The following is a 24,412-nucleotide window of genomic DNA, read 5'->3' as shown; positions in this document are numbered from 1 at the left end:
ACGCAGCCGCTGGGACCCACACGGAGCCGCTGGGACCCACACGCAGCCGCTGGGACCCACACGGAGCCCTGGGACCCACACGCAGCCGCTGGGACCCACACGGAGCTGCTGGGACCCACACGCAGCCCTGGGACCCACACGCAGCCGCTGGGACCCACACGGAGCTGCTGGGACCCACACGCAGCCGCTGGGACCCACACGCAGCCCTGGGACCCACACGCAGCCGCTGGGACCCACACGCAGCCCTGGGACCCACACGGAGCCGCTGGGACCCACACGCAGCCCCGGGACCCACACGGAGCTGCTGGGACCCACACGCAGCCGCTGGGACCCACACGGAGCCCTGGGACCCACACGCAGCCGCTGGGACCCACACGCAGCTGCTGGGACCCACACGGAGCCGCTGGGACCCACACGCAGCCCTGGGACCCACACGCAGCCGCTGGGACCCACACGCAGCTGCTGGGACCCACACGGAGCCGCTGGGACCCACACGGAGCCCTGGGACCCACACGCAGCCGCTGGGACCCACACGCAGCTGCTGGGACCCACACGCAGCCGCTGGGACCCACACGCAGCCCTGGGACCCACACGCAGCCGCTGGGACCCACACGGAGCCCTGGGACCCACACGCAGCCGCTGGGACCCACACGCAGCCCTGGGACCCACACGCAGCCGCTGGGACCCACACGGAGCCGCTGGGACCCACACGCAGCTGCTGGGACCCACACGGAGCCGCTGGGACCCACACGCAGCCCCGGGACCCACACGCAGCCGCTGGGACCCACACGGAGCCGCTGGGACCCACACGCAGCCGCTGGGACCCACACGGAGCCGCTGGGACCCACACGCAGCTGCTGGGACCCACACGGAGCCGCTGGGACCCACACGCAGCCCTGGGACCCACACGGAGCTGCTGGGACCCACACGCAGCTGCTGGGACCCACACGGAGCCGCTGGGACCCACACGGAGCTGCTGGGACCCACACGCAGCCGCTGGGACCCACACGCAGCTGCTGGGACCCACACGCAGCCCTGGGACCCACACGGAGCCCCGGGACCCACACGGAGCCGCTGGGACCCACACGCAGCCCTGGGACCCACACGGAGCTGCTGGGACCCACACGCAGCCGCTGGGACCCACACGGAGCCGCTGGGACCCACACGCAGCCCTGGGACCCACACGGAGCCGCTGGGACCCACACGCAGCCGCTGGGACCCACACGGAGCCGCTGGGACCCACACGCAGCCCTGGGACCCACACGCAGCCGCTGGGACCCACACGGAGCTGCTGGGACCCACACGCAGCTGCTGGGACCCACACGCAGCCCCGGGACCCACACGCAGCCCTGGGACCCACACGGAGCTGCTGGGACCCACACGGAGCCCTGGGACCCACACGCAGCCGCTGGGACCCACACGGAGCCGCTGGGACCCACACGCAGCCGCTGGGACCCACACGCAGCCCTGGGACCCATAGAGGAGCCCTGGGACCCACACGGAGCTGCTGGGACCCACACGGAGCTGCTGGGACCCATAGAGGAGCCCTGGGACCCACACGCAGCCGCTGGGACCCACACGCAGCCCTGGGACCCACACGCAGCCCCGGGACCCACACGCAGCCGCTGGGACCCACACGGAGCTGCTGGGACCCACACGCAGCCCTGGGACCCACACGGAGCCCCGGGACCCACACGCAGCTGCTGGGACCCACACGGAGCTGCTGGGACCCACACGCAGCCCCGGGACCCACACGCAGCCGCTGGGACCCACACGGAGCTGCTGGGACCCACACGCAGCCCTGGGACCCACACGCAGCCGCTGGGACCCACACGCAGCCCTGGGACCCACACGCAGCCGCTGGGACCCACACGGAGCTGCTGGGACCCACACGGAGCCGCTGGGACCCACACGCAGCCCCGGGACCCACACGGAGCCGCTGGGACCCACACGGAGCTGCTGGGACCCACCCGCAGCCGCTGGAGGGCGCCATGGGGCTGGAAGGGTCTTGCTGTGGGGCAGGGAGTGCAGCGGGGGCACCCTGGGGTCTTGCTGTGGGGCATGAAGCCCATAGAGCGTGCCGTGGAGTCTCGCTATGGGGCAGGGAGCACAGGGAGGGCGCCGTGGGGCAGCAAGGTCTCCCCCCCCCACCCCACACACACCTCCAACACGAAGCCTTGCGATCGATGCTGTTTATTGGGTGGGCGGCGCCGTGGGGCACGCGCCGTGGGGCACGCGCCGTGGGGCGGCGCCGTGGGGCACGCGCCGTGGGGGCAGCCGGGTTCCTCACTCCTCGTTGAAGCCCTTCTGCTGGAGAGAGAGCGAGAAGAGGGCGTGGGTGCGAGGGGCGGGCCGGCGTGGGGCGGGCGGCCGTGGGGCAGGCCGTGGGGCGGCCGTGGGGCGGCCGCGGGACCCACCTTGGGGGCGGCGTCGCGGCTGCGGGCCCGCAGCTTGTTGGCCTGGGCCTCGGCCATGTCGGCGCGCTCCTCGGCCTCGTCCAGCTCGTGCTGGGCCTTGCGGAACTTGGCCAGGTTGGCGTTGGCCTGCTCCTCCTGCGGGGTCGGGGGGACTTGGGGGTCCCACCTGGGCCGGCCACCCGCCCGCCTCTCCCTCCCACCCCGCGGGCCATCCGCTCGTCCCTCCGTCCGTCCCTATCTCCACCCAACCCGTCCGTCCGTCCACCAAGCCGTCCATCAGCCCACCCAACCCGTCCGTCCATCCATCCGTCCAACCCGTCCGTCCATCAGCCCACCCAACCTGTCCATCCATTTCTCCACCCAACCCATCCGTCCATCCATCCGTCCACCAAGCCGTCCATCAGCCCACCCAACCCGTCCGTCCATCCATCCACCGTGTCCGTCCATCCCTATCTCCACCCAACCTGTCCGTCCATCCATCTGCCCATCCACCAAGCCGTCCGTCCATCCATATCTCCATCCAACCCATCCGTCCATCCATCCATCCAACCCATCCGTCCATCAGCCCACCCAACCCGTCCGTCCATCCATCCACCGTGTCCGTCCATCCATATCTCCACCCAACCCGTCCATCCATATCTCCACCCAACCCATCCGTCCATATCTCCACCCAACCCATCCGTCCATATCTCCACCCAACCCATCCGTCCATCCATCCGTCCAACCCGTCCGTCCATCCATCCGTCCAACCCGTCCGTCCATCCATCCGTCCAACCTGTCCATCCATCAGCCCACCCAACCCATCCGTCCATATCTCCACCCAACCCGTCCGTCCGTCCATCCATCCATCCAACCTGTCCGTCCATCCATCCACCGTGTCCATCCATCCATATCTCCACCCAACCCGTCCGTCCGTCCATCCATCCACCATGTCCATCCATCCATATCTCCACCCAACCCGTCCGTCCATCCATCCACCGTGTCCGTCCATCCCTATCTCCACCCAACCCGTCCGTCCATCCATCCACCGTGTCCGTCCATCCATATCTCCACCCAACCCATCCGTCCACCCACCAACCCGTCCGTCCATCCATCTGCCCATCCACCAAGCCGTTCATCCATCCATATCTCCACCCAACCCGTCCGTCCATCCATCCAACCTGTCCATCCATCAGCCCACCCAACCCATCCGTCCATATCTCCACCCAACCCGTCCGTCCATCCATCCATCCAACCTGTCCGTCCATCCATCCACCGTGTCCATCCATCCATATCTCCACCCAACCCGTCCGTCCCTCCATCCATCCACCATGTCCATCCATCCATATCTCCACCCAACCCGTCCGTCCATCCATCCACCGTGTCCGTCCGTCCATATCTCCACCCAACCCGTCCGTCCATCCATCCACCGTGTCCGTCCGTCCATATCTCCACCCAACCCATCCGTCCACCCACCAACCCGTCCGTCCATCCATCTGCCCATCCACCAAGCCGTTCATCCATCCATATCTCCACCCAACCCGTCCGTCCATCCATCCATCCAACCCGTCCGTCCATCAGCCCACCCAACCCATCCGTCCATATCTCCACCCAACCCATCCATCCATCCATCCGTCCACCAAGCCGTCCATCAGCCCACCCAACCCATCCGTCCATCCATCCACCGTGTCCGTCCACCCATATCTCCACCCAACCCATCCGTCCATCCATCCGTCCAACCCGTCCGTCCATCCATCCGTCCAACCTGTCCATCCATCAGCCCACCCAACCCATCCGTCCATATCTCCACCCAACCCGTCCGTCCATCCATCCATCCAACCTGTCCGTCCATCCATCCACCGTGTCCATCCATCCATATCTCCACCCAACCCGTCCGTCCGTCCATCCATCCACCGTGTCCGTCCATCCATATCTCCACCCAACCCGTCCGTCCATCCATCCACCGTGTCCGTCCATCCCTATCTCCACCCAACCCGTCCGTCCATCCATCCACCGTGTCCGTCCGTCCATATCTCCACCCAACCCATCCGTCCACCCACCAAGCCGTCCGTCCATCCATCTGCCCATCCACCAAGCCGTCCATCCATCCATATCTCCACCCAACCCGTCCGTCCATCCATCCAACCTGTCCATCCATCAGCCCACCCAACCCATCCGTCCATATCTCCACCCAACCCATCCATCCACCAAGCTGTCCATCAGCCCACCCAACCCATCCGTCCATATCTCCACCCAACCCATCCATCCATCCATCTGTCCACCAAGCCGTCCATCAGCCCACCCAACCCGTCCGTCCATCCATCCACTGTGTCCGTCCATCCCTATCTCCACCCAACCCGTCCGTCCATCCATCCATCCAACCTGTCCATCCATCAGCCCACCCAACCCATCCGTCCATATCTCCACCCAACCCATCCGTCCATCCATCCGTCCACCAAGCCGTCCATCAGCCCACCCAACCCGTCCGTCCATCCATCCACCGTGTCCGTCCATCCCTATCTCCACCCAACCCGTCCGTCCATCCATCCGTCCAACCCGTCTGTCCATCCATCCACTGTGTCCGTCCATCCATATCTCCACCCAACCCATCCGTCCATCCACCAACCCGTCCGTCCATCCATATCTCCACCCAACCTGTCCATCCATCAGCCCACCCAACCCATCCGTCCATATCTCCACCCAACCCATCCATCCACCAAGCTGTCCATCAGCCCACCCAACCCATCCGTCCATATCTCCACCCAACCCATCCATCCACCAAGCTGTCCATCAGCCCACCCAACCCATCCGTCCATATCTCCACCCAACCCATCCATCCATCCATCTGTCCACCAAGCCGTCCATCAGCCCACCCAACCCGTCCGTCCATCCATCCACCGTGTCCGTCCATCCATATCTCCACCCAACCCATCCGTCCGTCCATCCATCCAACCTGTCCATCCATCAGCCCACCCAACCCATCTGTCCATATCTCCACCCAACCCATCCATCCATCCATCTGTCCACCAAGCCGTCCATCAGCCCACCCAACCCGTCCGTCCATCCATCCACCGTGTCCGTCCATCCCTATCTCCACCCAACCCATCCGTCCACCCATATCTCCACCCAACCCATCCGTCCATCCATCCGTCCAACCCGTCCGTCCATCCATCCGTCCAACCTGTCCGTCCATCAGCCCACCCAACCCATCCGTCCATATCTCCACCCAGCCCATCTGTCCATCCATCCACCATGTCTGTCCATCCCTATCTCCACCCAACCCATCCGTCCACCCACCAACCCGTCCGTCCATCCATCCATCCAACCCAACCACCCCCTACCTGTCTGACCATCCCCCAACCTGTCCATCCATCCACCACCCTACTCGTCCGTCCTTCCACCAACCTGTCCATCCGTCCATCAACCCATGCAGCCACCCACCCATCCGTCCATCCACCCCATCCGTCCGCCCACTCCTTCCTCCACCCACCGACCCACCTCTCCATCCATCCCTCCCTCACCCACCCATCCTCCATCCCCCCAATAACTCATCCCTCCATCCGTCCATCCCTCTGTCCTCCAACCCATCCCTCTCCCCACCCATCCATCTACTCGTCCATGCCTTCACCTACCTGTCCATCTCTCCGTCCATCTACCCGTCCACCCACCCGTTCATCCATCCACCCAACCCGTGTCTCCATCCCCTCCGTTTCTCCACCTGTCCCTTCATCCCACCCACCACCACCATCTCCCCACCCCTCCATTCATCCACCTTATCCACCCACCCACCTGTCTTCTCCCCACCCACCACCGTCCATCCGTCCCCCTGCCCGCTCTCCTCGGCCCCCCACCCTTAGCTCCCCGCTGGCCCCACAACGGGTCCCTTTGGGGCCGGCGGTGGGGGGCCGACGCGGCTGGTGGCGTCTCTCACCGCCTCCTCTGCCTGCCGCTTGTAGGCCTTGACCTTCAGCTGGAGCTTGTCCACCAGGTCCTGGAGCCGCACCAGGTTCTTGCGGTCCTCCTCCGTCTGCGGGACGAGGGAGAGCAACGAGGTGAGACACGAGGTGGGTCCTAGGTCTTCTCGACCTGGAGGTGACGGGCAGGCGGAGGAGCAGCCATTCCGCTCACCCCGGTTTTGGGGATTGCCCCCAGGGATGGGGGGGGCCGCCTGGCCCCGCTGAGGTGCTAAGCGATGTTCTAGGTGGCACAACGACCCTGTGCACGTCAGCGGATGATGTTCTAGGTGGCTCACGTGCCCAGAGTCGTGGGTCGATGTTGTTCTAGCTCATGCTACGACAGTAGCTGATGTTCTGCGTCACACTTGTCCCTACAACCACTACGCAAATGTTGTTCTAGATCATGCTATGCAAGTAAGTGACGTTCTAGATTATCCACGTCCCTACGGCCATTGCACCAATCACGTTCTAGGACACGCCGTGGCAGCAGGTGACGATCTAGGTGGCTCATGTGCCCACGGTCACCAGCTCAATCATGTTCTAGGTCACACTACGGCAGTGGGTGACGCTCTAGGTTGCCCACATCCCTACAGCCACTAGGTCAAGCGTGTTCTAGGTCACGCTACAGCTCTGCAGCCACTGAGGCACGGTCCGGGTGCCCCCCGCGCCGCGGAGGCTCACCTGGTAGCTGAGCTCCTTGACGCGCCGCTCCGACTTGCGGAGGCCCTTGACGCTCTCGGCGTTGCGCTTCTGCTCGGCCTCCAGCTCGTTCTCCAGCTCCCGCACGCGGGCCTCCAGCTTCTGCAGCTGCTTCTTGCCGCCCTTGAGGGCCAGCTGCTCGGCCTCGTCCAGCCGCAGCTGCAGGTCCTTGATGGTCTGCTCCATGTTCTTCTTCATGCGCTCCAGGTGGGCGCTCGTGTCCTGCTCCTTCTTCAGCTCCTCCGCCATCATGGCCGCCTGCCCGTGGAGAGAGATGTTCTAGGTGACTCTAGAAAGATCCTCTAGAGAGCTGTTCTAGATGACTCAATGACCCAGATCCCCTCTGTCGGGCCTGGGGCGGCACTCACGTCCGTGATGGCTTTCTTGGCCTTCTCCTCGGCGTTCCGGCACTCCTGGATGGCCTCTTCCACCTCCGTCTGCAGCTGGGAGATGTCAACCTCCATCTTCTTCTTCTGGTTGATGAGGCTGGTGTTCTAGGGAAGAGGAATGCAGAAGTAATTGGGGTCCCTCCAGGCCAGGGATGGGAGCCATGTTGGAAGGTTCCAGGTGCTGGCCCATCTCCCACTTTTGTGGTTCTCCACAGGGGAAGGGAAGTTCTCAAGGACTTTCCAGATGGAGATCTGCTCTGGGCAGGGTCCAGCCCAGGGCGCATGAAGTGAAAGCAAAGATCTGGACTATCGGGGACCCGGGTTTGTTGGAGCAGCCCAGGGTCGTGCCATTCTCTAAGGCGACGTTCTAGGTGACGCAACAGCCAGGAGCGGGCCTTGGGCAGGACGGGCTCACCTGCGAGTGGAGGAGCTGGACCCGCTCGCTGGCCTCGATCAGCTCCTGCTCGGCCAGCTTCCGGGCCCGCTCCGTCTGCTCCACCACGGCCCGCAGCTCCTCCAGCTCCGACTGCAGCAGGTTGTTCCTGCGCTCCACGATGGCGATGTTCTCCTTCAGGTCCTCGTTGGCCCGCACCACGTCATCCAGCTGCAGCTGGGTGTCCTGCAAGACAGCCCAGTCGGAGGTCGGTGAGCGGGGAGACGGGCAAGAGGGTAGACACGGAATCACTGCCACCCTGGGGAAGCCAGGACGGCAGTGGAGAACACCCCGACCACGCCAGCAGGTACCTTGAGATATCCCTGCAAAGTCTTGACTTGCTTCTGGGCCTCGGCGGCGAGGCGGTTGGCGTGGCTGAGCTGGATCTCCATCTCGTTGAGGTCGCCCTCCATCTTCTTCTTGAGCCGCAGCGCCTCGTTGCGGCTCCGCGTCTCGGCGTCCAGGGAGGTCTGCAGCGAGTCCACCACCCGCAGGTGGTTCCTCTTGGCCTGCTCCATCTCCTCGTCCTTCTCGGCCAGCTTGCGCTCGTAGTCCGCCTTGACCTGGTTGAACTCCAGCTGGGCCCGCAGGATCTTCCCCTCCTCGTGCTCCAGCGACGCCTGCAGAGGACAGATGTGAGGAGCACGAAAAGCATCAAGAGGACACGGCGGGACGTGGGGGACACGGCACCTCGGCCTCCTCCAGTGCTGCTTGAAGGTCCAGCTTCTCGGCGTCCAGCTGCTTCCGGACCTTCTCCAGCTCGTGGATGGTCTTGTGGCTGGCGCCCAGCTGCTCCGTCAGGTCCGAGATCTCCTCTGCGGGGCCGAGAGCCCGTCAGGCCCTGGGGCAGGAGGCCGGGGGACTCCGGGGAGGTCTGTGCACGCCCACCCTCACCTTGGAGGTTCTTGTTCTCCCGCTTGAAGGTCTCCAGGTGCTCGAGCGACTCCTCGTAGGCGTTCTTGAGCTTGAAGAGCTCGGTGCTGAGGGAGCGGGCCTCCTTCTGCGACGCCTCCAGCTCCGTCTGCGACTCCTCAAACTTCTGCTTCCACTCCGCCAGGATCTGTGGGGAGACCACAGATCTCGAGCCCTTGCCTGTGGAGAACCCTCTCTTCCTTCTCCTCACCCCCACGGTCTCCCGGTGGGGGCTTCTAGCTGAGGTCAGGATATACCTCTGCTGAAACGTGGCCCCAGATATTGGACCATCTTCTAGATTTCTTCTGCGGCTGTTCTCCTACCTGTCTTCAGTGGGCGCGAATCGCTCCCCCTTTCTCTCCACCCCTTTCCCCACCGTTTTCCCACCTCCCACCTTGTCGAAGTTCCTCTGCTTCTTGTCCAGCGCGGCAGCCGCTGCGTTCGACCGCTCCAGGTCCACCATCAGGTCCTCGATCTCGTTCTGCAGCCGGTGCTTGGTCTTCTCCAGCGAGGAGCACTTGGCGTTCACCGCCTCCACCGCCTCCTCGGCCTCCTGCAGCCGCTGCGCCAGCTTCTTCCTGCCGGCCAGAGAGGGAGGAAGCCACGTGAGAACCTGCCCGTCGCTTGGACCTTTCCCCACCCTGCTAGTTTGGTTGCTCCCAAAGCGAGGGCGGTCAGAAGCAAGACAGCAGTAAAGCTCTCATCAGCGTTATGGACGTTCTAGGTCGCTCTACCCAGCAAGCGTTCTGGATCCCCAACAAGGGCTCTAAATCTACCCGGCACGAAGAAGCCCAATGCCCTGGTTGTGCTTGCTGGAGAGGAGCAGGAAGGTGGGGAAAGACAAGACCAGGGAGGCCCCAAGAGCTGGGGGAGAACCTCAGGGTATGGTGGAGGGGGGTGAATCCAAGGGGAGATGTCTCACTTGGCCTCCTCCAGCTCCTCGGTGCGCTGGATGGCATCCGTCTCGTACTTGGTCCTCCACTGGGCCACCTCGGAGTTGGCCTTGGACAGGGTGCGCTGGAGCTCGGCCTTGGCCTCCATCTCCTCCTCGTACTGCTCCCGCAGCAGGTCGCAGTCGTGCCGGGCCGACTGGAGGGCGTGGGCCAGCGCGTTCTTCGCCTGGGGGGTGAGGAGAAGGCAGGGCCGGGGGGCCCATGTCAACCTTGACCTGTCCTGGTGGGCAGGTTCACATGGTGCTCCTCAAGCCCAACCCAGCCCCACCGACCTCCTCCCACCCCGTACCTTGGCCTCCTCCTCTAGCTGCCTCTTGAGGTCCTCCAGCTGCTGGGTGTAGGTGAGCTTCCCTCGCGTCAGCTGGCTGATGAACGCTTCCTTCTCCTCCAGCTGCCTGGAGAGCTCGCCTACCAGGGGAACGGGGACGGTCACCTGCTGGAGAGACCCCCAGGCCCGACCCACGGGGCACGGCGGGGGAAAGGGGCCTCCCGGGACACAGCCAAGCGCTCACCGTTCTCGGTCTGGAGCTTGGCTCGCTGGGTCGTGAGATCGTTGACCGTCCGCTGAGCCTCCTCGGACTTAGTCCTGTACTCGTTCATCTGGTCTTCCATGGTGCGGCACATCTTCTCGAGGTTGGCCTGGAAGGAGAGAAGGAGAGAGGAGGAGTAAAGGAGCAGAAAGGCAAGACACGCCATGCAGACAGAAGAAAAGGATCATCGCCGTTAGCCCCACCCGGAACCTTCCAGGACCCGCCCCCAACCTTGGCCTTAACGAGCTGCTCCATGTTGGAGCTGACGTCGTCCAGCTCCAGCTTGAGCTCGCTCTTCTCCTTCTCCAGCTTCTGCTTGACGCGCTGCAGGTTGTCGATCTGCTCGCCGAGCTCGGCCACGCTGTCGGCGTGCTTCTTGCGCAGCGTGGCGGCCGTGGCCTCGTGCTGCAGCGTGGCCTCCTCCAGGTCGCGCCGCATCTTCTGGAACTCGGCCTCCCGCTTCTTGTTGAGCTCGATCTGCACCGAGGTGGCGCCGCCCGCCTCCTCCAGCCGCTCGCTGATCTCCTCCAGCTCCCGCGACAGCTCCGAGCGCAGCTTCTCCACTTTGGCCCGCCCCGTGCGCTCCGCCTCCAGCTCTTCCTCCAGCTCCTCGATCCGCGCCTGCGGCCCGGGCACGGAGACACCGTCGTCAGGCTTGACTCAACCCAACTCAACCAGTTAGGGATTCCCCAACTCGTTACAGGTTCCCCATCTCAACTCAACCCAACCCACTGGAGACCTTCAACTGGGCTTAGCCCGGCTTGAGCCAGCTCAGGTCTCCTCAACCCGGTCAACCCTTGAGCTCTCCACATCTAACACCTCAAACCCAACTTTCTCTGGGGCCGGTTGACTCAACCCAGGCCATCGAACCACCTGGAGACTCCTCAAAGCGACTCATCCCGTCTTGAAGATGCTAACCTCAAACAGCCCTGGAGATCTCCGGATCAACCAATGAGGATCAACCTTCTCTGATAACGCTCGAGTCAGCCCCAACCACCCCAGCTCTGCCACCTGCCACATCATCGGCTGCCCTTGAGGGAATCCAGTCCAACCAACCCCACCAGCCTTGCGTGCTCCGGACCAATCGGTCCAACCCAACCGCTGCGGGTCTTCAGCTCATCCCAGCCATCCTCAAGGGCTCCGGAGCCACCAGCGTGGCCCATCCCGAGGCCCGACTCGAGGAGAGCGTTTTCCCACCCGGCCTCACCTGAAGCTCTTTGAGCTTCTTCTGGAGCTGGGCGGCGATCGCCTGCTCGTCCTCGATCCTGGCGTTCAGGGCGTTGAGCTCGAAGTCTTTCCTGGGGGAAGAGACGCCGGCCCTTGACGCTCGCGGGCTCACGGGGCGAGGGAGGAGGCACCCGCCGGGGTTCCCGCCTCCCTACTTTTTCAGCCTCTCGTCCAACTGCTGCTTGTCGTTCTCCAGGTCCATGATGCTCTCCTGCGCCAGCTTCAAGTCGCCTTCCAGCTTCCGCTTGGCCCGTTCCAGGTCCATCCGGATCTTCTTCTCCTGCTCCAGCGAGCTCTCCAGCTGCCAGTGAGGCAGAGACCCTCCCATCAGCCCCAAAATGGGCACCTCTGCTCCGCCCCCCCCCATCCCTGGGCAGGAACCCGCTTCCCAAATCCACCAGGGAACAGGGAGACAGGGACTCACGTCATCCACTTGCTGCTCCAGCTTCACTTTGGCCTTGGTCAAGGTGTTGACCTTGTCTTCTTCTGCCTGCAGGTCGTCCAGCGCTTGCTGGTGGGACTCTTGCAGGGCCTTCTTCTCCTTCGTCAGCTTGGCGATGATCTCGTCCAGCCCGGCCATCTCCTCTGTGAGGTTCTTGACCTGCGTGGGGAGAAACGTCCGGGGTGGGAGGCCACCAGCTTGGTGCCCAAGGCAGGGCAGAGAGGGAGGCTTGTTCTTGTTCTTGGCCAAGCCAACGAGGCCCCTAGACCCCAAGCAGCTTTAGGCCTCCTCAACCCTCGGCTTGGAGTCGAGGTCTTTCCCCTGCCCTCACCTTGTTCTCCGTGGCGTGTTTCTCCTTCTCCACCTTGGCCAAAGACAACTCCAGGTCGTCAATGTCCTTCTTGAGTTCCGAGCACTCGTCCTCCAGCTTCCTCTTCTTGGCCGTGAGCTCGGCGTTCATCTCCTCCTCGTCCTCCAGGCGCTCCGTGAGCTCCTTCACCTTGGCCTCCAGCTGGATCTTGTTCTTGATCAGCTGGTCGCAGCGCTCCTCGGCATCAGCCAGGTTGTCTTGCTCCTGGGAAGGATAAGGCGGGCGTGAGGATGAAGGGAGGAGGAGTCAGGGAGACACCGGGGGCTGGGGACAGCAGCGGCGGCAGCACGCACAGCCTGCACTTGCAGCTGGAGATCGTTCTTCTCCTGCAGCATGGAGACCATCTTCTCCTCCAGCTCCTTCCGCCGCGTCTCCGACTTCTCCAGGGCTTCCTTCAGCCGCCCAAACTCCTCCTTCATGGTCTGCGTGGGTCAAGAAGAACCCCTAAGTCCGTGTGGGTGCCTGTCCACCATGTCAGCCCACAAAGACCCCTCCCACAATGTCCCTCTGCTTGCTTCTGCGTTCATTTTCTGCTTGCTTAGTCATCCTTCCTTCCAACAAGCCATCTTTTTCTCCATCTATGCCTCCATCCCTCCTTCCGTTCCCCCTCACCTGCATCTCCTTCTCAGTCTCGGCGCTCTTCAGCAGGGGCTTGATCTTGAAGTAGAGCTTCATCCAGGGCCAGTTCTTCACCCCCATGAAGGCCCGGATGTTCCACTGGATCACCAGCAGCGAGTCCCTGGATGGGGGACAACGGGGCACAGGTGACACCCCTGGCAAGGACCCCCATCCTTGCCCTGACCTCCACCCGCTACCCACCGGCGCTCCAGGATCTTCTTGAACTCCTGCCGGGAGAGGAAGCCGCGGACCTGGGCTTGCAAGCGGGTCATGATGCGGGCCAGGCGCTCGTCCCGCATCTCCTCCAGCAGCCCCAGCAGCCCCGCTTTGAAGAAGACCTTCGAAGGGAGAGGGGTGGACGGAGGCATGGGTTGATGGGCCGAAGCGTGGCTGATAGGACTACAAGGCCGAGAGAGCCCCCCACCCAGGTCCCACCTCCTTGACCTGCATGAGCTCCTCTCTCTCTGTTGACCCTTCCACAGGTTGGGCCTTCCTGGCTCTGCTGGCCCCTCCCACCACCTCCATGGCCCCACCCCCCCCACCCCTCACCTTGGTGTGCCCAAACTTGTACTGGTTGTGGTCGATGTCGAGGGAACCCAGGAGCTTCTCGGCGCCCTTGCGGCTGTCGATGAACTGCCCCTCGGGGATGGCGGCGGGGTTCAGGATGCGGTAGCTGGAGAAACGAGGGGGAAACGCCCCAAAAATCAGCCCCGGCCGGGCGGGGCGTCCCACTCCCCTCCCCCCCCGACCCCGGCCGCGTCCCACCTACCGCTGGCGGAAGTCCCCGTAGAGGATGCGGTTGGGGAAGCCCTTGCGGCAGATGCGGATGCCCTCCAGCACCCCGTTGCAGCGGAGCTGGTGCATCACCAGGGGGTTGTCCATCACGCCTGGTGGGGTGGGGGCGGAAAGGGGGCGGGGCTCAGCCCTGCGGAGGGGACGAGGCCGGCCCCACGGCTCGGTCCCCCTCCCCTGCCGTTGGTGGGCCCGAGAGTGGCCCTGCTGCCCCACCATTGCAGCCCCTGGGGGATTAGCCCCGCCCTCCCTCCCCGAGATCAGCCACGTCCCATTGGCTCACCCGGAGACTTGGTCTCGTTGGGGATGATGCAGCGGACGAAGTGGGGGTGGGTGGACCTCAGGTTGGTCATCAGCTTGTTGAGGTTCTCCTGGCGGCGGGAGGGGGAGAGATGACGGGGGGAAGGGAACGGAGAGGTGTCACGGAGCGGGGGGGGGACGTCAGGGCTGCCCCACGGGCCCCCCAACCGGCCCCCCCGCTGCGTTCCCAGCTATCCCAGGATGCACCACCCACCCTCGCCACGCATGGGACCATCTCCTTGGGGTCTTCTGCCCACAGTCCCCCCACCTTTGACCCCCAGATCCTCACCCGGTGCAGGGCCGAGACCGTTTGGAAGGAAGAACCTTTCTTCTTGGAGCCTTTCCCCTTCTCCACGGCTGGATGAAGAAAGCGGGGACAGGTCAGGGAGGGTGGGTGGAGAAGCCCGGACGCCTGGGCTCTCCACCCCGCCCCAGCAACCGGGGCCACCCCCTTACGTGCATCCGCCCCGGCGTAGTTGGCGAAGAGGTTGGCCAGGAGCTTGAGGGACGACTTCTGGTAGAGGCCCACCACCGTCTCGTTGAGAGGGTCCTTGTTCTTCTGCAGCCAGCCGAGGATGTTGTAGTCCACCGTGCCGGCGTAGTGGATGAGGGCAAAGTGGGCCTCCGGCTTGCCCTTGATGTTGCGCGGCTTCCCGAAGTTGGCCGACTTGCCCAGGTGGTTGTCAAAGAGCTTGGCCTTGAAGGTCATGTCTGTGGCCTTGGGGAACATGCACTCCTCCTCCAGGATGGACATGATCCCCATGGGCTGCGCAACGGAGGAGCTCGTTGGCCACGGAAAGGACTCAGCGCGGCCCAACCAGCTACCTGTGGGGTCTCCGGTGGGTCCCAGCGGGAAGGAGCCTTCTCCAGGAGACCACCCCAGGAGCTCCTGGGGCAGGCGGTACCTTCTCAATGAGGTCGATGCAGGCCTGCAGGTCCATGCCGAAGTCGATGAACTCCCACTCGATGCCCTCCTTCTTGTACTCCTCCTGCTCCAGCACGAACATGTGGTGGTTGAAGAACTGCTGCAGCTTCTCGTTGGTGAAGTTGATGCAGAGCTGCTCGAAGCTGTTGAACTGGGGGTGGACAGACAGGGCGGGGGTCAACATCACCCTCAGTGGCAGCAACGGGGTCAACTCAGCACCCAGCGGCACCCAGTTGACGCCCAACGGGATCAACAGGGTCAACCCATCACCCAACGGGGCCAGCTCGCGCCAAAAAAGCTCAACAAGGCAAACTCAAGACCCCGAAAAGACAATCTGGCACCTGACACCCAACAGGGGGTGTCAACTCACGTCCCTCGGCTCGTCCCACCCCACAGCACCCTCCCACCCACAGGGCGGGGGGGTCTTCTTACGTCAAAGATCTCGAAGCCGGCGATGTCCAGCACACCGATGAAGTACTGCCGCGGCTGCTTGGTCTCCAGGGAGTTGTTGATCCTGGTCACCATCCAGTTGAACATCTTCTCGTAGACGGCCTTGGCCAGGGCCCCGACGGCGTAAATCACCTGGAAAAGGGACGCGCCGGCGGTGACGTGGGGCTCCGGGTGCCCTCCTCGTCCCGGAACGGCGTGGGGACACCCCAGAAGAAGGGTGCCCGGCCTCACCTGCTGGACATTTTGCCCCTTGGTGACGTACTCGTTGCCCACCTTGACCCGGGGGTGGCACAGCCCCTTGAGGAGGTCGGCCGAGTTCAGCCCCATCAGGTAGGCCGACTTGTCCGCTTCTGGGGACGCGAGAGAGAGGAGGTGACGCCGGGGCGGGGGGACGAGTCAGGCGCTGGCCCCGGCCCCCGCCCGGCCCCGCCCCACCTTCGGTGCCGTCAGGCTCCGCCTGCTCCTCCCGTTGCTTCTGCTTGAACTTCATGTTGCCGAAGTGCATGATGGCGCCCGTCAGCTTGTAGATGGAGCTCTTCTCCTCCGGGGTGAAGCCCAGCACGTCGAAAGCGTTCTGGAACGGACGGCGGGGAGGGGAAACACCAACGGTGGGTCGCGGCCACCCCCCAACCGCACCCCGGCACCTCCCCGCGGGACCCCGCTCACGTCCGTGGCCAGCAGCTCCTCTCCGTCGTCGATGGACGGCACCGTGGTCTCTCCTTGGGAGATGAAGGCGTAGTCGTAGGGGTTGTTGGTCACCAGCATCATGTCTGCCAAGGAGGAACGGGGTTGGGACAGGCGGGAAGCCGCTGCGCGGGGTGCGGGAAGGGGGTGGCGGCGGCCGGCCCCGGGCAGGGCGGGAGCGAGGCTCACCGAGCAGCTCCGGCTTCTTGTTGGAGAGGATCTGGTAGTAGATGTGGTAGTTCCTCTCGGCCTTGAGCTGGAAGATGACCCGGGACTTCTCCAAGAGGTCTGCGACAAGGACAGAAATTTGGGGAACGGGCGGGGACAAGATGGCCGGACAGAGCGACGGCGGGAGGAGGAGGCGGGCGGAGGGAGCCCCACTCACAGGTCTCGATGTCGGCCGACGCCAGCTTCCCGGTGGCCCCGAAGTGGATGCGGATGAACTTCCCCTGCGAGGGCGGGAGCGTGAGGTGGGGCAGGACCTCCCCCCCCCTGCCCCACACCGGACCCTGCCCCCCAACCCCGTCACCCTTCACCCGGCGCTCACGAATCGGGACGAGTTGTCGTTGCGGACGGTCTTGGCGTTGCCGAAGGCCTCCAAGGCGGGGTTGGCCTGGATGATTTGATCCTCCAGGGTGCCCTGTGCGGGTGGGGGGGAAAGGGGGACAGGTTAGTGGACAGACGGACGGAGGGACGGACGGAGGGACGAGTGCGCGTGGGGCCGGCCCTCACCTTGCCCGGGGTCCCCGTCTCCTTCTTGCCGCGGTCGCCGATGGCGGCGATGACGGCGAAGTACTGGATGACCCGCTTGGTGTTGACCGTCTTCCCCGCCCCGGATTCTCCGCTGGTAGGGGGGGAGCCAATGAGAGCGGGGCTATGTCATGGGGGGGTGGGGCCATGTCATGGGGGTGGGGCCTCACTGGGAAGGGGGTGTGGCTGAAGCGGCAGTAAGCAGGTGTTGTAGTGAGCGAGGTTGACACCTCTCCGTGGACACCACCAGGCTGCAGAAGGGGGTTGGCCATGCCAGTGGGTGGAGCTACAACAGCCGACACGGCTTCTGGGCAAAGGGGAGGGGCTAAGAGGGGTGGGCAGGGCTAAGGGCCCAGTGGGAGGGGCTTGGTGTCACTCACGTGATGAGGATGGACTGGTTCTCCCGATCTGTGGGGCGAGAAGGAGGAGGAACGTCAGGCGGCGCAGAGCCCACCTCGTCCCTGCCCCACGTCTCCCGCCTCAGAAAGGGACGGGACCTCCGAGAAAACCGGGAGTGGGGTAGGAAGAGGGCTAGGGGGTGAGGAGCAGGGCTATGGGGCGGGGGCCCTACCCGTGAGCATGTTCTGGTAGGCGTTGTCGGAGATGGAGAAGATGTGGGGAGGAGCTTCGCTCCGCTTCTTGCCCCGGTAGGCGGCCACCACCTCGGCGTTGTAGACGGGCAGCCACTTGTAGGGGTTGACCGTCACGCAGAAGAGCCCCGAGTAGGTCTGCGCAGGGGGGCAGAGCGAGAACGGGTTGTCCCCCTCTCGAGGGACCGACAAGGAGGTGCCCTGTTCTAGGTGCCCCAAGAGCTCCAGGGAAGGTCATCTAGGTGCCCCAAGGGCTCTGGGGGAAGGTCACCTAGTCCTAGGTGCCCCAAGGGCTCCGGGGAAGGATCAGCTGGTTCTAGGTGCCCCAAGGGCTCTGGGGAAGGATCAGCTGGTCCTAGGCGCCCCAAGGACTGCAGGGAAGGATCACTTGGTTCTAGGTGCCCCAAGGGCTCTGGGGAAGGATCAGCTGGTTCTAGGTGCCCCAAGGACTGCAGGGAAGGATCACTTGGTTCTAGGTGCCCCAAGGGCTCCGGGGGAGGGTCACCTAGTCCTAGGTGCCCCAAGGGCTCCAGGGAAGGATCAGCTGGTTCTAGGCGCCCCAAGGGCTCTGGGGAAGGATCAGCTGGTTCTAGGCGCCCCAAGGGCTCTGGGGGAAGGTCACCTAATCCTAGGTGCCCCAAGGGCTCCGGGGAAGGATCAGCTGGTTCTAGGTGCCCCAAGGGCTCCGGGGGAAGGTCACCTAGTCCTAGGTGCCCCAAGGGCTCCAGGGAAGGATCAGCTGGTTCTAGGCGCCCCAAGGGCTCCGGGGAAGGATCAGCTGGTTCTAGGCACCCCAAGGGCTCGAGAAAAGGGATACCCCTTTCTAGGCGCCCCCCCCACCAAGAGCTCCAGACTCACGTAGATCATCCAAGAAGCGTAGCGGTCCTTGAGGTTGTAGAGGACGGCGGGCTCGTGGAGGAAGGTGAGCATGGCCATGTCCTCGATCTTGTCGAACTTGGGCGGGTTCTGCTGCATGATCTGGTCCTCCTTGACCGTCACGGTCTGCGCGAGGGAGGAAGGAAGGAAGGATCCAAGGGGTGGGGGTGAGGAAGGGCTCCGGACACCCCTCCCCCATAGAGCTGGGGTGAGGAAGGGGGGCACCCTTGGGTCATGGGGAAGGAATGAGGGGCTCAAGGTGTCTCTCAGGTGCTTTGGGGTCAGACCAGGGGTCTTAAGTGTCTCTTTGGTGCTGGGGAGGACAAACCAGGCTCTAGGTGCCCTTTGAGCACTGAGCGGGGGGCAAAACGGCATCTGGGCGTCCCCTGGATGCCGGGGCGGGGCCAAACTAGGATTTAGGGTGCTGAGTAGGGAGATCAAGGTCTCAGTGTCCCTTGGGTGCAGCTAGGGGGAGCATACCGGGGTCTAGCTGTCTCCTGAGGGGACAAAATCGAGGTCTAGACGTTCCTTGGGCCTTTAGGGAAAAGCTGAATCAGGGACTAAGTATCCCTTGGGTGCTGGGCGGGGCCAAATCAGGGTCTAGGTGTCACTGGGGTGTTTGGGGAGGGTGGTGCTGAAGTAGGACCTAAACGTTCTTTGGGAACTGCAGATGATAACACAGGATCTAGGTGTTTCTTGGGTTGTGAACGCATCAAAGCATGTTCTAGGTGTCCCTTGGGCACTAAAGGAGCAGAGCGAGGTTCTAGGCGTCCCTTGGGGGGCAGATGGACCAACCCAGGATCTAAAGATCCCTTGCGCGCTAAGAAGACTTAAGAAGGACTTAGGCGCCCCTTAGGCAGTCGGGGAGCAGAGCAGGGTTCTAGGTGTCCCTTGGGCAGTGGGTGGGCCAAACCCGGTTCTAGGTGTCCCTCGGGCGCCGGGGCCGCCCCCCCCCCACCTTGCCGCGCTCGGTCTCGGCGGTGATCTTGGCGCCGTCGCGGGAGATGATGGTGGCCTTGACGAACTCCTCCTTGTCGTCGGGGACGAAGATGTCCTTCTTGAGGTCGAAGGGCCGCGTCTGGGCCTCCACCCGCTCCTTCTCCGACTTGCGGAGGTACGGGGCGGCCTCGCCGAACTCGGCCATCTCCGCGTCGGGCATGGCGGCGCTGGGCGGGCGGCAGAGGGTGCTGAGCGCCCGCCCTGTGCTCCCAGGAACCCCCGCGCCCAGTTTCCCCAGGTCCCCACCCCGGTTTTCCCAGTTCCTCACCTGTTTCTCCGCTTCCCCGACCCAGTTCCTTCTGCTCCCTCAGCCACGCGCCCCGTTCCCCCACCCCAGTTCCTCCCAGTGCTCTCCAGTGCCCAGCCCCACCTCTCACTGCTGGCTCGGGGGACGGTGCCGAATTGACAGGTCTCTGCTCCTGGGCTGGGGGGGGCAAGACATGAGTCCACGACTCTCCCAGTACCCTCCCAGTACCCCCCCAGTGCCCTTCCAGTATGCCCTATCGCCCTCCCCAGTACCTCCTTGGTGCTTGCTCCTGTCCCAGCGCCCTACCAGCATGCTTCAATACGTCCCAGTGCTTCCCCAGTACCCCTCTGCCACCTCTCCCCCCATCCCAGTTCCCCCCCATGGACACTCTCCAGCTCTTTTCCCAGTTTCCCCCCAGACCCTCCCAATTCCCCACCAGCACCCCCAGATTCCCAGTTTCCTCAAAAACCCTCCCAGGCTGCCCCCGGCCCCTCCCTGATCCCCCCAACTGCCTCCCACTCCCCCACAGACCCTCCCAGTCCTCCCCAGTCCCTCCCAGTTCCCCTGTAGACCCTCCCAGTACCTCCCTCAGCCCCTATAAACCCTCCCAGTCTGCCCCCAGTTCCCCTGTAGACCCTCCCTGTACCCTGCCAGTTCCCCCATAGACCCTCCCAGTCTTCCCCAGTCCCTCCCAGTTCCCCTGTAGACCCTCCCAGCACCACCCCAGTGCTCCCGTAGACCCTCCCAGTCCTCCCCAGTCCCTCCCAGTTCCCCTGTAGACCCTCCCAGTCCCTCCCAGCATCATCCCAGTGCCCCCACAGACCCTCCCAGTCCACCCCCAGTTCCCCGTAGATCCTCCCGGCCCCTGATGCCCACCTGCGGCGCGGGTCTGCAGCGTGGCCCCGGGGTCCCGTTTTATCCCCGACCCCCCCCCCCGGCACGGCCCAGCCCTGCGTCACCGGCGGCCCCTCGCACGGGGACAGGGGACGGCCCCTCGCACGGGGACGGGGGGGGCACAACCCCTCGCACGGGGACTGGGGGGGGGCACGGCCCCTCGCACGGGGACGCTGCGCCCCGTGGCCGCCCCACAGGGCACCCCACAGGGCCCCCCACGGCGCCTCCATGGGCCACCCATCCCCACAGCCCCCTAAGGGCCCTATGTCCCCCCCACCCCCCTGCAGGGTCCCCACGAGCCCCACACGGCTCCCCCAACCCCCAAAACCCCATAACCCCCCCGGCCCCGTAGGGGCCCCCCCCTGCTCTCCCCCAGCCCCACGGAGCCCTATAGGAACCCCCCCCGATGCTCCATGAGGGCCCCCCCACAGCTGCCCCCCTCCCCCAGGAGTGGGAGGCGGGTTATTACGGGACGGATGAGGCAAGACAAAAGGAGCGCGGAAAGAGCGCCCGGACGCCTGGGCCCCCGGCGCAGGGGGTGTGGGGAGCCCAGACAGACAAAGGACAGGTGGCGGGGGGGGGGGGGACACAAAGCGGGGACAGGTGGGTCCCCTAATCCCGGGCGCGTGGCCACGGGCTGGTGGGGGGGGGGGAAGAGCCTTAACCCCTGCCATGCTTCACCCCACAGGGGACCCAGGCGTCCGGGGGGAAGCGGGGGGCTCCACTCCACCCCCCCCACACCCTAGGGCACCCCAAGTGTCAGGGCGCCCCTAGGCAGGGGCCCAGGCGTCCGGGCAGCCGCCTGCTCCAGCTCATGCCTGTCCGTGCCCCCGCAGAACGGGCCCAGGCGTCCGGGCCCGTCTCCCCCCCCCCTCCTTGTTCCTTTCTCTTGTCGCCTTTGTTCTTCTCCTCCCCCGGGGAGATATTTGAGGATATTTTTGGGACGACCCCCCCCCTCCCCCCGCCGACACCCGATCAGCTCGTGACGCGAGTGGGGCTGGGGGTCACCTTCCCCCTGCCCCGGCCTTATATGGGCCCAACCTGCACCCCACAACCTGCCTAAGAATAGCTGGGAGGCGCGAGGAGAGCCCAGGCGTCCGGGCTCCCTCCCCATCCCCCGCCCCGGCCAGGGGACCCAGGCGTCCGGGCGCCCCACACACCTCGTTGTCCGCCCCCCCCCACCCCCGCCAACCGAGGGACCCAGGCGTCCGGGCGCCCCGCTGCACCCTGCACACCTCGCTGCCCCTCCCCCCTCCGCCTCCACCTGCCGCAGGGGCCCAGGTGTCCGGGCGGCCTCGCTCCGCAGGCCGCTGTCCTCAGGGGACCCAGGCGTCCGGGCGGCGTTCCCGAGGCAGAACAATGGCCAGGTCGAGGGGATCCCGGGAGGTTCCCATTGTTTCCCCCCCCCCCGAGCCGCCCGCTGCCTGCCAAGGCGGGGAACGCCGCCCGGATGCCTGGGCCCCCCCTGGGTGATCCCCCTGATGTCACCTGCCCATTGTTTCCCCCGGGGCCTGGCGCGGCCCCAAGCACCTGCCTATTGTCTGCGGCCAGGACGCCTGGGTCCCTGGGGGGGGGGGGGGGGAAGCACGCCCGCAGGCCTAAATCCCCAGTTTAGGCTTTTTCTAACCCGATTCCTCACCGCTCGCGGGCAGTCCCGCATCCGGCCTGTTTGCTCCTGCACGTTTCGAGTGGAAAAACTCCAAGTTTGGGTGTTTCTAGGTCCGTTCCGGCAACTTTACGGCAGGCCTGTCCCGAAGAAGAGGCCGGAGTCCAAATTGGGCTAAAACAGCGAGTTCGGGGTCCAAAAGCGGAGCTTTTTTTTCCTCCATCTCCCTACAAAACACCTGCAAACGCCCCCAAAAACAGGAGCGAAAAAGCAACGAAGGGGCGAAACGAGCGTTTTTGGGAACGAGCGGAGGGGCAGGGAGGGAGCCGGGGACGCGGGGAGCCGGGCCGGGGCGGCCGCCCGCCCGCCGCCAAGTATTAATAGCGCCGGGAGCGGCCCGGACGGCGGGCGGGCGCCGCTGCCCGAAACGCGGCCCGCGCCCCGCTGGTTTTTGGGGAACCGGGGTGCTCCCCCCTCTCCAAGCCCCCAATTGGGGGCCCATATCAGCCAGGCCACCCCCCGCCCCCACGGACACCCTTGGGACCTGCCAGCACCCCACAATCCCGACTCCCCTTAGGGCTCCCTTGCCCCCTCCCCAACTCCCCTGTGGGCCCCCACCCAGATCCCCAAATCCCCCCTAAGCCCCCTGGGTCCCCCCCAAATCCCCTGTGACCCCCCCGACCCCCACATCTCCTGCCAAACACCCCTAAGGCTTCCTGTGTCTCCCCAACACCCCTGTGACTGCTCTATGTCCCCCCAATTCCCCTGTGACCCCCTCCAGGCCCCCGTCCTCTCCCCCCTAAGACCCTCGGGGCTCCCTATGTCCCCCCCAATTCCCCTGTGACCCCCTCCAGGCCCCCCTCCTCTCCCCCCTAAGACCCTCGGGGCTCCCTATGTCCCCCTCAATTCCCCTATGACCCTCTCCAGGCCCCCATCACCCCCTCCAAGCACCCCCAGGATTCCCTATGTCCCTAATGCCACTGTGACCCCCCCCCCAGATCCCCATCTCCTGTCCCAACCACCCCTAAGGCTCCCTATGTCTCCCCTAGGACCCCCCTCTCCCCCCCCAGGCACTCCTGGGGCTCCCTGTGACCCCTCCCAGACCCCCATCTCCCCCCCAAATCCCCTGTGACCCCCCCCGACCCCCATGTCTTCTGCCAAACACCTCTAAGGTTCCCTGTGTCTCCCCAACACCCCTGTGACTACTCCAAGATCCCCCTGTGACCCCTTCCAGGCCCCCCTCTCCTCCCCCAAGACCCCCTGGGGCTCCCTACATCCCCCCAAATGCCCCTGTGACACCCCCCAGACCCCATCTCCTCTCCCAGGCAGCCCTAGGGCTCCCTGTGTCTCCCCCAAGACGCCTCCTCTTCCCCCTCCAGGTACTGCTGGGGCTCCCTGTGACCCCCCCAGACCCCTATCTCCCCCTCTAAAACCCTGTGACCCCCCCCAGACCCCCATCTCCCCCTTTAAGCACCTCCAGAGATCCTTATGTGCTCAATGCTCCTGTGACCCCCCCCAGGCCCCCATCTCCCCCTCTAAGCACCCCCCAGGACTCCCCAAATCCCCAATGCCTTTTGTGAGCCCCCCCAATCCCTATCTTCTGTCTCAAGCACCCTGAAGGCTCCCTATGTCTCCCCAACACCCCTGTGACTGCCCCAGGACTCCCCTAGGGCTCTCTGTATCCCCTCCAACACCCCTGTGACCCCTCCAGGATCCCCATTTCCCCCCAGACACCTCTGGGGCTCCCTGTGGCGCCCCCATGACCCCTAGAGCTGCCCCCTTGACTACTCCGTGCCTCAAGGGCTCCCCTATCCCCCACGCTGGCCGTGCCCGCTGCACCTCGGCGGCAGCGACACACGGGGACGCCACCACGCGGCCACAGCGACACACGGCACCGCTTCCCCGACCGGCAGCGCTGCCGCTCGTACCCATAGCTCCCAGGAGCCGCTGGTGGCTTTGCTTCGCGGGTCCCCCTGCGAGGAAGATGGAGAGTGGGAGAAAAGGGCAGAAGGCGGCGTACCACATCCCACCCGCTCGCCACTCCCGCTTCCAGGTGAAAACCCTCCATCCCGCCGCAAACGGCCGCCCAATACCCACCAAGCGCCCCCCCCCGCCACCGCCATTAGTCCGCATCCCCTCACGCCGCTCCCCGCCCTCTGTTCCTCACACGACGGCGCATAACCACCTTCCCGCCCTTTTTCGCTCCTCACGCTCTTCCCGCCCTTTTTTAACGGCCGTGCGCATGCGCAGCCCGCCCGGTCCCACCGGCCGCGCATGCGCACCACGCCTCTCCCGCCCCGCCCGGCGGCCGCGCGCATGCGCGGCGCCTTCCCGCCCTTTCCCGCCCCCTCCCTCACGAGCAAGCTCCGCCCCC

The 24,412-nt window shown here is 65.1% G+C and overlaps 1 protein-coding gene across 4 annotated transcripts; it reads right to left on the bottom strand.

Annotated features, from left to right (window-relative positions):
* Positions 1-2,179: 2,179 nt before the first annotated feature.
* LOC104147297 (myosin-7) lies at positions 2,180-24,315 on the bottom strand. 4 transcript variants are annotated; one of them, XM_068921677.1, is made up of 43 exons: positions 24,224-24,315; positions 23,967-24,011; positions 22,060-22,178; positions 19,662-19,715; positions 19,251-19,458; positions 18,275-18,418; positions 17,398-17,554; positions 17,207-17,234; positions 16,809-16,920; positions 16,624-16,716; positions 16,462-16,525; positions 16,266-16,364; positions 16,059-16,162; positions 15,828-15,966; positions 15,624-15,742; positions 15,375-15,524; positions 14,923-15,093; positions 14,474-14,783; positions 14,307-14,374; positions 14,001-14,088; positions 13,695-13,812; positions 13,475-13,598; positions 13,127-13,263; positions 12,920-13,046; positions 12,601-12,729; positions 12,269-12,511; positions 11,920-12,096; positions 11,651-11,796; positions 11,476-11,566; positions 10,500-10,889; positions 10,251-10,377; positions 10,028-10,146; positions 9,708-9,904; positions 9,180-9,363; positions 8,768-8,933; positions 8,564-8,688; positions 8,185-8,493; positions 7,856-8,059; positions 7,420-7,545; positions 7,034-7,309; positions 6,328-6,423; positions 2,418-2,552; positions 2,180-2,310 (listed from the first exon to the last, which is right to left on the bottom strand). In XM_068921677.1, the coding sequence occupies exons 5-43, from the start codon at positions 19,449-19,451 to the stop codon at positions 2,287-2,289; spliced, it is 5,817 nt and encodes a 1,938-aa protein (XP_068777778.1). In that variant the 5' UTR covers positions 19,452-19,458; positions 19,662-19,715; positions 22,060-22,178; positions 23,967-24,011; positions 24,224-24,315; the 3' UTR covers positions 2,180-2,286. The 4 variants fall into 4 exon arrangements, with proteins under 4 accessions (XP_068777778.1, XP_068777777.1, XP_068777781.1 ...); XM_068921676.1 differs by having other exon boundaries at positions 22,060-22,276; positions 24,224-24,259; XM_068921680.1 differs by lacking the exon at positions 24,224-24,315 and having other exon boundaries at positions 2,180-2,307; positions 22,060-22,276; positions 23,967-24,085.
* Between the last annotated feature and the right edge of the window lie 97 nt (positions 24,316-24,412).

This window comes from Struthio camelus, chromosome 29 (genome assembly GCF_040807025.1).
Source record: "Struthio camelus isolate bStrCam1 chromosome 29, bStrCam1.hap1, whole genome shotgun sequence".
Classification (NCBI taxonomy): Eukaryota; Metazoa; Chordata; class Aves; order Struthioniformes; family Struthionidae; genus Struthio; species Struthio camelus.
The sequence above is the reverse complement of the archived record's forward strand: the minus strand, read 5'-3'. Positions and strand labels throughout refer to the sequence as shown.